Source organism: Antrostomus carolinensis, unplaced genomic scaffold (assembly GCF_000700745.2).
Source record: "Antrostomus carolinensis isolate BGI_N321 unplaced genomic scaffold, ASM70074v2 scaffold24929, whole genome shotgun sequence".
Classification (NCBI taxonomy): Eukaryota; Metazoa; Chordata; class Aves; order Caprimulgiformes; family Caprimulgidae; genus Antrostomus; species Antrostomus carolinensis.
In genome coordinates this window covers 59,126-73,517 of record NW_010336843.1, presented here as the reverse complement: position 1 = coordinate 73,517, position 14,392 = coordinate 59,126, and the positions used below count along the sequence as shown (strand labels likewise).

The 14,392-nt window shown below is 42.1% G+C and overlaps 1 protein-coding gene across 5 annotated transcripts in view; it reads right to left on the bottom strand.

Annotated features, from left to right (window-relative positions):
* Positions 1 to 14,392, bottom strand: part of LOC104530441 (zinc finger protein Helios) — a 109,446-nt gene that overhangs the window by 37,431 nt on the left and 57,623 nt on the right. For 2 of the 5 annotated variants that reach the window (XM_010175020.2, XM_029086746.1), the window contains 2 exons: positions 11,420 to 11,686; positions 1,769 to 1,936 (listed from right to left, as the gene is read on the bottom strand). The exons of 1 other annotated variant lie outside the window; for it this stretch is intronic. In XM_010175020.2, coding sequence (XP_010173322.2) covers positions 1,769 to 1,936; positions 11,420 to 11,686 — 435 coding nt within the window. Of the gene's footprint in view, positions 1 to 1,755; positions 1,937 to 11,419; positions 11,687 to 14,392 lie in introns of all 5 variants that reach the window. 2 more of the 5 variants (XM_029086745.1, XM_010175019.2) reach the window with 2 other exon arrangements.

Here is a 14,392-nt window from a genome sequence, read left to right as displayed (position 1 = left end):
GCTGAAAACTGTTGTAGCTGACTGCTTAGAGGGATGAGACTTTCTCCACTGAGAAGAAAACACAAATTGTGTTACAAATTGTTACTGTGTTACAAATTGAACACAGCTAAGTCAGTTAGGGAAGGAGCTCCAGGGGAATTTGTGTGCCTAAGCATCTTAGGTGCCTTCTGAAAATTCCACACCTTTACATTTCATCCTTATGCAAGAAGCAGAAACATCAGCACTTTTCAAACAGGAAGAATGAACCATCTCCATCAATAGCTGTATCTAGGTAACAAAATCTATATTCATATTATGAAAACAATCTTCAACCACAATGTTCATGTTTTGTCATGTGGGCTATTTTATGTTACAACTGTCTTTTTAATCTTAATTGTGAATATTTTTATCATGTTTTCTTTTTTACTAAATTTCAAGTTGAAACTACCGTTCTGGTCAGATGTGTGAAGACTGCACCTCACAGTTCCACAGACATTTTCCCTTCTGACTTTCAGATCAAATCCTCCTGGCTGACAACTCTCAAGCAATTCTCTCTTAGCCTAGCCCTACGCTTGCACTCCCTTGAAAGCTCATTCTGTCAGCAGTATGTTTGCATCAACACAGCCTCCTGCATGCTCCACAGTCTACCTGGAGAAGCTTAGTAGCTTATCCTTTCTGACTCCTGGAAATGTCAGGCAACTCCGTATCCTAAAACCAACCTAATGTTCATAAAACAGAAACTTCCAGTGAAATGAGGCTGACCCTGTAGAAGAAATCAGTATAAAGAGTCAGGAAGCTCCATGACTACATTTTCACACGAACATGAGTTTCTGTCTGCAGCTGCACTTCAACCACTGTGTTTCAATAGTCAGACATTTGCTAACACCTCAGAAAAGTTCATCTGTAATGCTGTCACTTGTAACCAGTCCAATTATCTCTGCTCATTCAACAATGAAAATCATAATCTCCTATAAATGGCCTGGACACAAAAGCTGAATATCCCAGGAGATATGAAATGCGGCAAGTTAAGATCTTACTCCAGAGTCCTACACAAATGAGTAAGAGGGCAGAACGTGGCCCCTTGGTGTAGTGTACAGGGACTAGAAACACATCTGACTATGATCACCAGGGCTACCAACTCGACTACTAACCTGCAGTTATTTGACCAGTATTTCTTCAGAACCTATCAAGAAACTGTATCAAGTAGACTTGATTATGGTCATGGTACTATCAAGTAGCAAGGCAAGACAAACCCAGTCTCTCTCTGCCACCTTCTGCTCTAGGGCGAGTGCTGTGGCTGCCATGAATTAGGGCTTTACAGAAACATGTAACAGAATCAAAAGTACAATTAGGAGGTTTTTGAAAGACGAACAATTATGAACTCCACCAGCATATGGCATTTATTAGACAAAGAAATGGGTATGAACTGCAAAACAGGCTTCCAAGAGTACACAGTTATTGTTTGTGATCTTTGGAATTTCACAGCCACTTTGGGGCTGTGTGTCAAAACAATCTGCCAGAGAAGCCTGGATACAACCAAGGAGACATGCGAAGGGAAATACGATAGCATCGGCGGAGGAGCTCATTTGCACAAAAGGAGAGGTGTGGCTGAACCACAATTTTTCTGATTCACATCAAGGCTTTCCCAAAGTTCAGAGCTGCACTATCTGAAAAGGATGGTACAGACCCAGAGCCACCAAGAACACACAAATATTTTTACAACCTGCTTCACTTGAATAGTAATGACAAAGGAAAAAAGAAGAGGGAAGAGAAGACACGGTGGGCTCACCAGAGTGCGTCCTGAGGTGTCCTGTGAGGGCGTCCCTCCGTCGGCAGGCATAGCTGCAGAAGGGACATTTGAACGGTTTCTCCCCAGAGTGCAACTTGATGTGCCTCAGTAGATTCCCCTTCTGGGTAAAAGAAGCTCCACACTGGTTACAGTGGAAGGGGCGTTCACCTGGAAAGGAAATAGAAGGGAGAGAGCTGTCAAGAAACATCAGAAGATGCATGGAGCCTGTCACCCCACTCTTTGTAACAGTGCCATCTTACACGGGAATGGTCCCCACCACCACACAGCACTTGCTGAAGTCAAAGGCCGTTTCTTTTGCACAATGGGCAAAGCCTCCAACAGTGATTTGAGGCTCTTTCCTTGAGGTGATTAATGCAGCCCGATTTTCTTGAAATTCTCCACCTCAGAGGTTTTATCCGTCACCAAAGATGAGCTCTGCTCAAAACTGAGATCCATAACTGTGGTTTTGTAGTATTTACCTCTATGGTTTTGCATTTATTTTTAGTATATGTCCAATCCATATGAGTATTTAGAACTGATCTTAACAATTGGACTTGGACAGGTGCTAAGGTCTTTGCTTCAAACCAAATCTTGTGCTTACATTATATTTTAATTGAAATCCCCCTTTAAAGGCTGCTTTGCATTGCTAGAGTGGTATGAAGAGAATTGAAGCAAGTGAGAATCAGGCCCACAAGCTTTGGGCAGTAGCAAACATTGAGAAAAAATTTACACCATTAAATTGTGAAATAAGCAAATTTATGCTTGAAGTAAAATTAATTGAAAAGACTTGTTAGAAAGAAAAAAAAATATCAGAAACTCTACAACTTACCTTCTCTCTTCACCCCATGCATTCACACACACACACATCCAAAACTTATTTTAATGTTAATCCTTCATATTTGCCCTGGATAGCAGGACTGGGACCATAAAAACAATCGTCCTTTTCTTTTTAAAATTATTACTATTTAGAGGAAAAACCCTGACAAACTCATACAGGTTTTGTGAAATATTATCAAAACCATACTCTATGTCAACATTTGCTGAGGACACTCAGTCTGTTCCAGCATTTTTGGGCAGGCAGTCAGCTCTAATCATCTACTTCTGTCCCACCGGGTACAGTGCAAATCAATAGGGCACAAGCATCTACTCGTGCTGGCCACCAGCCTAAGCGCTTTACTGCAGCTGGGCTCTGGGTGCCGAAATGTTTTCACCACCTAGGGCCCCAGTTCAACAAGGTCTCGAACATCAGATTTCAGATGTAAGCGGCCTCATTCATTTTTTTTCAGCATATCACTTATTAGAGAGACTTGGTCAATGCCTGCTGGGATTTTCTGAGGTTGAATTCATTGGCCTGAAGCACAGTTCTCGTGAAAAACAAACTCATTCTCAGATTTCTCACATCTCTCCAAAGCCTTTTTCAATTGCTTTAAAACGATTACTCCCTTGCTGCACAAAATTAATGCTATGTTTTTATCAAAGTAGTGCATGTGTCTAGTGTAAAGTCCAACATATGTCTGTTGATTCAATGGAAAGAGAGGGAGGAAGAGAGCTCTTACAGATGTCCACTAGCAGCTCTTGCTCCAGGGGTTTAAATCACTGCCAGCATTACAGTCCTACCAGGAGGGTAGCAGAAGGCAGGTGTGCCAAATATGTGCCATACCTCTGCAACTTCACCTGTGAGAGCTGGAAATTACATCTGAAACCACTGCAGATGCACTGAAGAATATTCTAAGATTCCTATAATCTTGCCAAGAACACTATGGAGTCATGATTAAAAAAAAAATAATTAAAAAAAAAAATCAAGGCATAAAGCTCACCTTCCAATGCACTGAACACGAGCTCATTGGAATTGATAAAGAGTTTGTGGTTTCCCTTTTAAACTCCCACACTATACTTAAAGGATCTGATTAGCCATTATCTTCTTTTATATCATTTCAAAATGTCAGTAACAAAGATACGTAAGGAGACTGCAGTAGAAAAATAGATGGGTGTTTTTTCTTTTCTGTTTTGCTTTTGCTGTCTGAGAAAACAGGCAAAACCCCTTCCTCTGACACGTTTCTCAGTGTTCAGGAATGATCGCTTCAGTTTCAGGATGACAACATTAAAGAAGGCAGCAAGTTTCTTACCAAGTCTAAAGTCTTTCTCTTTACCCAAGCTGCATTTAAAACTACGTAGTTAATGTGTTTTATCCACTACATCACCTACTTATCTTTGATATTTTGGAGGCTACATATGAGCAGGTATTATTCCTCAATAAACTGGCAGCTGAAGGGATGCTGAAAACCTTTGGTCAGGAATTGAAATAATCCCAGCACTAAAGTTCAGTGGCAAAGATGACATGAGAACGCTCACCACAAAGTCACCAGTAGTCTGCTCCTCTCTTGCAACAGACAAAATCTGCTACAATAGCACACTTTACCTTAAATAACCTTTGTATCTATTTAAAGCCAGCATCAATTAATATGAATTAATTTTTCCTACTGGTTTATTTCCAGGTAAATAACTGCTTTGATCTGTTTATTATACTTTTGTACAATTATTTGATTCCTCGTCCTGGTTTACGCTGCAGGCTTGTGGGATGACCGTTAATTTTATTTACACCTTTGCACTACTGATGAGCAGCTTTTACATTTAGCACAGCTAATCAGAGACCATTATCCAAAAGAGGGGTGCACAAAAAAATAATGACTGAATAGTAAGAAGAATTTGCTGGTTATCCAAGAACTCTGCTGACTGATGCCCACTTCAGATCCTAACAAACCACCTTTCTTTATTACTTCAGTGCCTTGAGAAGACTGTCTTGCAATTATTTCTCCTGCTGCCTTTTCCTATCAGGTTTGTAAGCTGTTCTCCAGTATTATTATTTCCTAATAACAAAATAACAACCTTGACATCCTTATTCACTTCCCTTACTCTTCTGTGAAAACTGGAAGTTTTTATCCATAGGCTGAAATTCATCACCTTTCAAACTAAACATCCACTCACAAAAAGTCTTCAAATATATTTCTTTTCTATTTGACAGTTCCTGACTGTGTTTAAAATGTTTTCTTATCTTTGGGGGTGATGGCAGCAGACATACCAGAAACTTATTAAACAGGTGGCATACATGACTACAAGAGGGTAATGACAATTATAAGCATGGTGGGATTTTCACCATTTATAGCTATGTGTATTTACCATTTGACTCTATACTTCTACTGATTTATTAAAATAAGAACTCTGGATAAGAAGAACATGTACCAAAAGGTGACTAAGCAAGCTTTTTGCTTTTCAGCACTGGACGCTACGTGACTGAAATGTAAGTGCAAAATATTTTTAGTCTACTTTAAGTATTAAACTTTGCTCTATTTTAGAGATAAACCAGGGCAGAAACCCCCAAACCCTAGTGATTTAAAAAAAAAAAAAAAAAAAAAAAAAATCTGAGTGGGCAGAGAGCTAGGAACAGCTAACCAAACAAAAGAGATGTTTCTTTTCAACTGCAGATTTAAGATGTAGAGCCAGACAAAACCAAGAATGCCTAAAAAGTCTTGATCTCTAGCGCAGGGATTTTAATTCTCTACAGTTAGTTCAGGAATAGACAAGGCAAGGTAAGCCAGAGCTGCAAAGTATTACCTTTCCTAAAGGCTTAGTAAGAGGGGCTTGTGCCAGAGAACAACCCTGATAACAAAATTAAATTTAATAAATAAATAAATAGGGTCTTATCACTTTACAGTTAAAGTATTAATTAAAAGGTATGATTTCAAATATTTACCTCTAAATTACAGTATTAACTCATAGCACAAGTTACAAACGCTGTCTAGCTGATACAACCTGAAACTAGGTGAACGAACTGATTAACTTCCTACTAATAGCTTTCATATTTTACCAAGTATATGTCAAATGTTATTTCAAAAAGCAAACTGACTCCTTTTTCTGCTTAATTGGAAGCTTCCCTGTGCAATAATTCTCCTTTACCACCCCACCACGGAAGCGCTGCGCAGAAGTTTCAGTATGAGTTATCCTTCTTTGAATCTCATACCAGTGCAAAATACATCAGTGATATTTTCTGTATCAAAACAGAAATTTAACTGAGGACAAAGAGCCTGCAGACCTCGCAGCCAAGGAGACTTAGATTTTTCATAACCCTTGGCCGGTAACTTTTGTCCCTTTGAAATCAAATGGAGTGACTCACAAAATAATGCACTAGTTGTTCTCGTTAACAGCAAGGCCTGGTTATTTCTACAGCACTGCTCAAAGCCCCTTCCTGTGAATGTTTTAATGACCTTTTTTTTAAAAAAATGCTAGTTTTAAAGTCTCTTGACAATAACAAGGAAAGCCAGGACAGAGTTCTTCTACACACAAGAACCAGGTCCAGCAGGACAACATTTAACATCTGTCCTGGCTAAATGTGTATCTAAGATCTCTGCCTTTTTGCTTGGCACATCCTTTTGATATGCAAAGGATAACTTAGGTACTTCTCAAACAGGTTGTTTGGGGTTTTTTTTTTTAACCTGAAAAATTACTGTGCCCATGCTGCTGCTATCAGAAAGCATTTGCTCATACTAATAATACTGATCTTCATGCTTCTGTATTAGGCTTTTTGTTAATTTTCAATTGAAATGAAACATTTCTCCTGATTCATCAGATGCAACTGCTCTGATTCTGCTCTGTCCCAGAGGCACAAATGAAATATCAGCTGCACTACCGACACACTGTCAGGCAGTGAGTTGCAACCTGCCTTTACCTCGGCAAAATACAGAGCATCAGACTTTGCTCCATTTCTGTATTTGTTATTCTGGGGACTATCTAGTCTACATACCTAGTTACTGTTCTATCAGATTCACTTAACGGACTGCACATCACTTGAAATCAGTGATTTCACTAGGTTTTTTTTGTTGGGAAAAACCTACTTCCAGATAAGGCAATTTATTATAAAACAGCAGTGACAAATCTCCAAGTGTCCTCTGCACACAAATTTATTACCGTACTCTTAAGAGAGAAAAAAATTTCAAGGGAACTGGTAAAAATATCAGAAGAGTTTAGCTACTGAGTACTGCAAGTAACACACATCCTTATGCAGAGAGCAGTTTCGAAAAATTTAAGCTCTCCTTCCTTATGCTTAAGTAGAAAATGAGACTTATGGAAAAGTTAGATTTAGGAACCTAAGTAGAAAACATCACTTTTAGAAATTTCACCCTACAATTTTTGATTCATTGCCAAATCAATTCATACTGCAAGAAGTAAGAGCCTGCACTAGGTTACAAATTAAACCAAATAAAACCTTTCTACTAGAAGAATAAGACAGGCCATCCAATGGAGTTAGTTGTGTTAATATGACCATTTGTTTAAATTTGTTCCTGGTTAGCTGCTTTAGGCATAAAAGTCTTTTATACTGAAGAGGACAATTAGGGTTTTTCCTCATTTATTAATTGTGTCCCAAAAACCTGAACTCTGTATGAAAAAGAAAAAAAAAAGATTCAATGGCAATCAGAGTTCCAGTGTTGCTGATGTTCATTTATAATGCTATGGATGCTAAAGTAGAACTCGAGGATTTTCCTCATGGGCACATAATGTATCTTATTTCACTGACTTTATGGTACTGAAATGCACATGGAGTGCAAGCAAAGTTCTGAGACCCTCCTACAGTAAGCACCCCCAAAAAAGCCTCAAAATGACCTGTTAGCAGCCAAAGACAGAGTGGGGTAAGCCTGCTATCCCTGCTGCATCGTGCCCTATTCCCAGGGACACAGCTTTGCTGTCCACACAGAGAAAGCATTTAAGCTCTGAGTGTTCTTAAAACAGTGAGGATGATCCCAACCCTCCCTCAGAAATAAAAAACATTTCAAAATCCCACAGTGGACTGGATGTTATGTGGAGAGAAAAAAAAAAAAAAAAACATTAAAAAAAAAAATCACAGTTCACAGCACAAGGGAGAACAATGCATGGACCTTGCAGATCACAGAGGCAGCAGCACAGCTGTACCAGTAAACGGTTTCTGCTTTACCCAAAATGAGGAGCAAGGACATTTTAATTCAGACCCACTAGCAGAAAGCCTAAAGAGGTGAGAAGTCACTGGAGTTCCTTTTCATTACCTCAGACAAATTGGATTATCGACCTTATCTTCTTCCTCTCCCCTTCCCTCAACATCCCCAAGCACAAGCTCCTGGAGCATCCAGTGGCAATATTATGTGACCAGTCACCTCCCCCAGTAAGAAAAACTGATAAAGATGCTGCAACTTGGGGCATGTGCTGTAGAATATAAAATTTGGACCAAAAGAAGATGGTATGGGAAAGGAGGAAAATAAATCAAAGCTGAAACATGCTATTTTTCTGACATGAGGATGTGGTACATGAAGGAAGGAGTGAGGGGGCTACTCTGCTCATTAAAGCAGGGAGTGCATCACACTTAATTCCCACATCAAGCGTTTTATTTATTTTCTGTCAGCGATGACAAATAAATGGAAAGGCCTTCTCCTGATGTCCATGCAGACTGCAAAAACACTTCACTGGAATTATCAGTGTTTCAGAGAAAAGTTGTGTTTGACAGTATCAGATGAGCAGTACCTTGGGCTCTGTGACAGAGGTGCCATGGCCCAGAGCATTGTTGGCACCACATGCGCGAGGCAGCACTTGAGCAGATCCAAAGGATGAATGGGAAATCTTCAGCTTGGTGTATCATGGGAAGAGGTGACTGCGGGCATTAGAGGAAATGGATGCTCCAATACGTGAAGATGAGAAATGGGACACTGAGCTCATCTACTCTGGCCTCATCCATGGCCGTACCAGTATCTGTTTCACTGAACTCCCATAACATGGCAGGGAAGACAACTGCTCCTCAGGAACAGATGAATAATGGTTGGAGAAAACTGTGCCCCTTTATGTGCAGCCAAAGCCATACGGCACAGCTTCTCTCAAAGCCTGGGTCCCTGGTGTAAGGAAAGCCACACTCTCATCCCAGCATACATGCAAATTACAGCCTCTACTATGGACCACAGCATTTTGTGTGATTACGTAGAATGCTGACAGGTTTTTTGGGAAGGGAAAAGGACTTTAGTTTTTGCCAATGCAAACAACTGGCCAGACCACGCGTTGGTTTTGTGCAGTTAAAGAGGAAAGTAAAGCAGGATTCAGTTCTCAAAACATACTCAAATTGGCTCTGAGAGGTAAAGATTTACATGCCAGTTGCATTAGCTGATAAAGAATATAATCTGTTTCCACTCACTAGGGACAACCTCCCTTCCCTCCACCATTCTCCCTTGGGCTGCAAAACCAGACTACCCACAGGTCAGGGCTCATTCCAGAGCTGGGGCCAGCCCATCCCGCCCCGCTGCCAAGGAAGTGGCAATATATTTTAAAATACTGCACTTTAGAAGATAGATACCAGTATGTTAAAAATACTCCTTAAAATCAAGGATGTGGAAATCCAAGCAAACTTCCCCTTCTGTTGTGGACAGTGAAGTAGCAGCATGTATTAAAAAAAAAAAAAACAAAGGGGGGGGGGGGGGAAAAATCCCCCGCAAAATTTGCCAACTGGTTTACTGAGAGTAGAGCACTGAGCTGCACGTTAAAAGGAATGCCATTTCTATATGCTTGAAATCATCTGTATAGAGCAATACATCACAGCTCCTCTGCTCAGATGGGAAAAGAGTCAGAGCTCTACGAGGAACCGGCAGTAGCCCCAAGGAAAAAGCTCTCAGTTATGCAATTCCTACCCACAGAGGCACACACAGCCCGTCTCCCCTGCACGCAGATGAGATTTCTCTCTCTTCACTTGGAATCTGCATGTCGTCTTTAACATGAAAACGGTAGCTTGTCTGTATTTAAAAGCTGGGTTAGCTATTCAGTACCTCAAAAAATGCAGACCTGGTAATTAGGTACCTAAATCTAAATTTAGCAGGTCTAATTTAGCGGCTCAAGTTCAAATACGTGGACTCCGATGCACCTACAATACATACGCTCAGATATGTGCGAGTGCCAACGGAACCTTTCAGAGAGGCAGAAAGCTGGGGACTCAGCCTGTTACGCGCTTTGTTCTCTCTCCCCTTCCTCGTACTAGTGTGTCAAATTGTTAATCAAGATTTTGGTTCTCCAGCTAATGCTTTTCCCCTGTCATAACTGCTGTCTAAAATCCTGAGTGCATCATGAACAATACTGCAATGCTTTGCTTTATAGGTTTATGTTGTTATTATCAGTATACAACTTATATACAGGGCATTAACTATGTAATATATATTTATTTTTCCTCTGTACAGAAATTCTATTGATTTCTTTCCCATCAAGTGCACACTACTTCACTGCAAATGACCAGGTTTACAAAGGGATTACACAAAGTCTTTCTTACTCTACTTTAAAACCCCACTTTTCTTTTCATATCCCAGCAGGTATCTCACAGGCAGTGTGAGCTTCTCCCAACATTAAATAATAAAAGAGAAAGATAAAAAAACAAAATATCTTTCATTTTGTTCAAAAAATAAGAACAAACACCCACTGAGGCTCCAACAGAGAAATCTGTGCTTAACCTCAATAAGATTTAAGTGTGTATCTCAAGTTAAGCATATATTGTAGCACTTCAGGTAACTTACATGTGCTTAAATCTCATAAAAATTAAGCACAAACTTAAGTGCTTTTTTGAATCAAAGGCTCTGCCAGGTAGATCTCTGCAAGACCAGAGAGCATTGTCTTCCAGCACCATCTGTACTTTTTTCCTGTTGGAGGTAACCACCACTCCCATCTGAGGAGCAGCAGAGGCAAGTGAGTACTGGCCTCTTCGGCACCCCAGTTTGTCATTTTAGCCAAAACTCTCCTGAAATTCCCTGTTTGGAACTCAAGGCCTCATCTTTTAGGCCCTAAAGATCTGCTCAATCAGCATATGGCAAAGGTTTTGTCTGACTCTTGAATTCTCAAATCCATACGCCTACTAAGCTGGGTTTGTCTCCAACCAGTAGTAGTACTAATATTAATTAAAAAAAAAAAAAACAAAAAACAAAGATAGGAGAGGGCAAACACTGGAAGGTGCCACAAAAATGGTACCTACATGGTGAGTGTTAGCCCACAAGAGCAGTTCAGGTGAGGTTTCCCCGAGGGAGCTGTCATGCAATGAGCAGCAAGCCCACCCCAGCAATGAAATCTCTAGGAATGAGATGTCACCTTTGGGGTTTGCTAATCCCAGGTTTGCCAGGCCACTGGCATCCTGCCCCACCCCTTGCCAAGGAAGTGTGAGATCCCCAGGAAGCTGTTGGCATTGTCCACCTGTGAGCACCTCCCAGGGAAGATCATCTACGACTCACCTCAAAGGCTCAAAAACCTTGTACATGTGCACACACATGAACACACATACACACACACACACACACACACATTCGCATGCCAGAGAACAACTCTCATTATTTTGTTCCCGGTCAAGAACAGTAAAAAAAAAGGTAATTTCCAGACTTTTGTGCTGTTTTGAAGAACCAAAGGCTGGAAATCAATGTCAAGGAAGCACCATGCTTGCCAGAAACACAGCATCACCAGAATTTGGGAAGCAGAAAGAGAACCCAAGCAATGAAGCCCGCCTTTCCCCTCCCCAGCTTCCTGCTACCCCATGAACAAAAAGGGAAGAGAGAAGAGTTGTCAGGTAATATCAACATCAGATGCCACAGGCAGTCATCAGATTTTCTTTCAGCTGCTTACCAGTGTGGCTCCTTTTATGCACCATTAGCACATTGGGCCCAATGCAAACCATGCCACAGACGTCACATTTCAGTTTACCATTCGGAAGCCGGATTCCTCCCTCGCTTGATAGCTCCTGGATCTTTCTGTTATCCGCCATCTCATTACTCTCAGGGAGGGGCTCTTCCAGGCCGCTTCCTTCATCATGAGCCCTGATCTCATCTTCCTGACTCAGGGGCTTCCTGTCACATTCCTCATCACTTTGCATTTCTAGCTTTACTGAATTTGCTGAAATATAAAAACAACAAAAAAAAAAAATTAAAAATGTGTATTTTCTAAGTTCCCAATCACTAATATCATTAGAAATTATAAATTTCTACTATTATTAATATTAAAGCACAGCCTTGAAGCTCAAACCAATCAAGGGCCTCGTGGTGGTGATGGTACCACAAGTTACAACTGCTTAAATCTTCAAGGCCTTTTTTGTTTTGTTGGGTTTTTTTTAATTCTTAATTTTTATCCCTATTTTGCAGCTTAGAAACTAAGGCATGGCATGATGCAGAGACCTACCAAAAGTTGCAGAGATGCAGTAAGCTTAAGAACTGACCTCCTGCTTCTCAGCTTGAAACACAGGAGCTCCCTTCCTTTCAAGGAGCCCAAGTCACAAGAGCAGAGGACATAGCCAGAGCTGCTTCCTGCGGGTCTCTCCTGCCTCTAGCACACCCAGACACAGGGTTTCCAAAGACAGGACACTGCATTACAACAGCGTGAGGAAACAAGTACCCTTTGCAGCCAGGATTGTTCAAAACACAGGGACTTAGTGAAGCCAGGCTTGTGGGCTGTGTCAGTATTCTCCAAATCACTCTGCCTGCACAGGCAGGTTTGTGATGGAGGGGAGACCAACCTCAGGATGAATCTCCAGTGCTTTTTTGCTACCATCTTCTGATTCATGTAAATGGGACACTGCCAAGGCAAACAAAGTCTGAAGCGAGACCTACGCTGCTGGCTTATTTATATTTGCAAGTGAAATAAGTGCACTTCAAGTTCTTTCATATCTGGGTAGAGTGATGGGCTCACCACTGATTTCTGTGATCCTCAGGTCACAGGATAAACCTCTTCTAACTAACAAGAGCTTGTGGGATCAGCAAATCTTTGAAGAAAATGAATGCATCAGGCTTTTTCACATAAGGGTGTTGGTGCACAGCTGTTTTAATCACAAGACATCCTCGTTTCAGTGCCCCAATGGTTGGCTGAAACTGCCAAAAGGACTGTCCCAGAGTCACACTCTCCATCCACACCATCAGCCAGAAGGCAAGCCCACGTGCCTGCTTCCCTAAGCCTTGATCCTGCTGAGGGGTTTAAAAAGGAGGTGATTCAGCCTTCATATCTAAGCAGTCTTTGACCTCTGTACTAAGGCCATTAGCACGAGTGTTGGTGACAGCAGTGGACCTGCAGTGCACAAATGCGTGCCCTGCGCCTGGCCGGTGCCTCTGAACCTTGTCCAGGAGTAGAGCCAGAGCAGCCACCCAAGGGGCCTCTATCCAGGAACCCAACAAGAGAGTTAGGAGTCAATGTGTCTGGTTGCTGTGAGGCATCACAGATTCAAACAGCCAGCCTAGAAATGTCAGAAGAACAAACCTCACTACTGAGACTTCCTCCTTCACCCTCCTTTCTTCTCTTTCCCCAGAATTTACAGTTAAAGAAAACACAAGGTTCAGAGACTGATGCTGATGTTGCAACTCTAAATCATTGCTGTTACTCCCAGGTAAAGCATAATGAACAGGGAAAAGGCACCAGAGACCAAACAACAGTAAGATGTTGCTTTTCAGTCATCAAATTGTTGAAAAACATCTTCCACTATTCATCAAGGCACTAATGGGAGCCAAGGAATGAAAGCACTATTACGGCAAAGCAGATCCAGAGCAAGGACACAGCCAGATCAGATCACAGCACAGGCGCTGTCACTGAAACACTCTGTAACTACAAAATATTTGAGCACTTCATTTATAGAAGGGAACTGATATTTTTGTTGCCACAGAGATGCATTTATTGCTTAAAAAAAAGAAACAATGGCACAGATGGAGAGTGTGACTGTGACCTGGCCCCAGCCAGTGCTGGCCTGGGTGTAGGACTGCTGTCCCCAGCTATACCCAGTGCAGTGGGACAGCACAGTCCCCTGGGGACAACAAAGTCATAGAATCACAGAATCTCCTGGTTGGAAAAGACCTCTGAGATTGAGTCCAACCGCACCTGTCCACTACTAAACCATATCTCCAAGCACCCCATCTACCCGTCTTTTAAACACCTCCAGGGATGGTGACTCACCCACCTCCCCAGTCAGCCCCTTTCAGGGCCGGAGATCCCGTTCAGTGAAGAAACTTTTCCTGACATCCAACCTGTACCTCCCCTGGTGCAACTTGAGGCCATTGCCTCTTGTTCTGCACGAGTTACCTGGGAGAAAAAAGACACACACCCACCTCCCTGCACCCTCCTTTCAGGGAGTTGTAGAGGGCCAAGAGGTCTCCCCTCAGCCTCCTCTTCTCCGGCTAAACAACCCCAGTTCCCTCAGCCGCTCCTCATCAGGGTTGTTCTCCAGCCCCTTCACCAGCTTTGTTGCCCCTCTCTGTCCCCCTGGGGACAACTCTCTGCTCTGCAGTGCTCACCCTGGTACCAACAGCACGCACAGGGAAATACGTGGATGAAAGCAACCTCTTGCTGGCTGTGAAAAAGACGCCCTAAACTTCATGTAATTGCAAATCATCCCCCAAGAACAAGACACATTTTTCTTAGTAGCTTCTGCAAAGGCACCATGACAAGGGGAGGAAGAAGAGCAGAAACAGATCAACAGGAGGTTGTTTGCATGGAGAACACAAGGGGCCCTGCCCCACCATGGCAGCAAGAGGGGAAGCCATCCGATGCTTGTGTGGACCTCAAGGTGCGGTGGGTGGCACAGCCATCGCCAGCCTCGTGACCAGGAAGGTGCACCCACAGTGG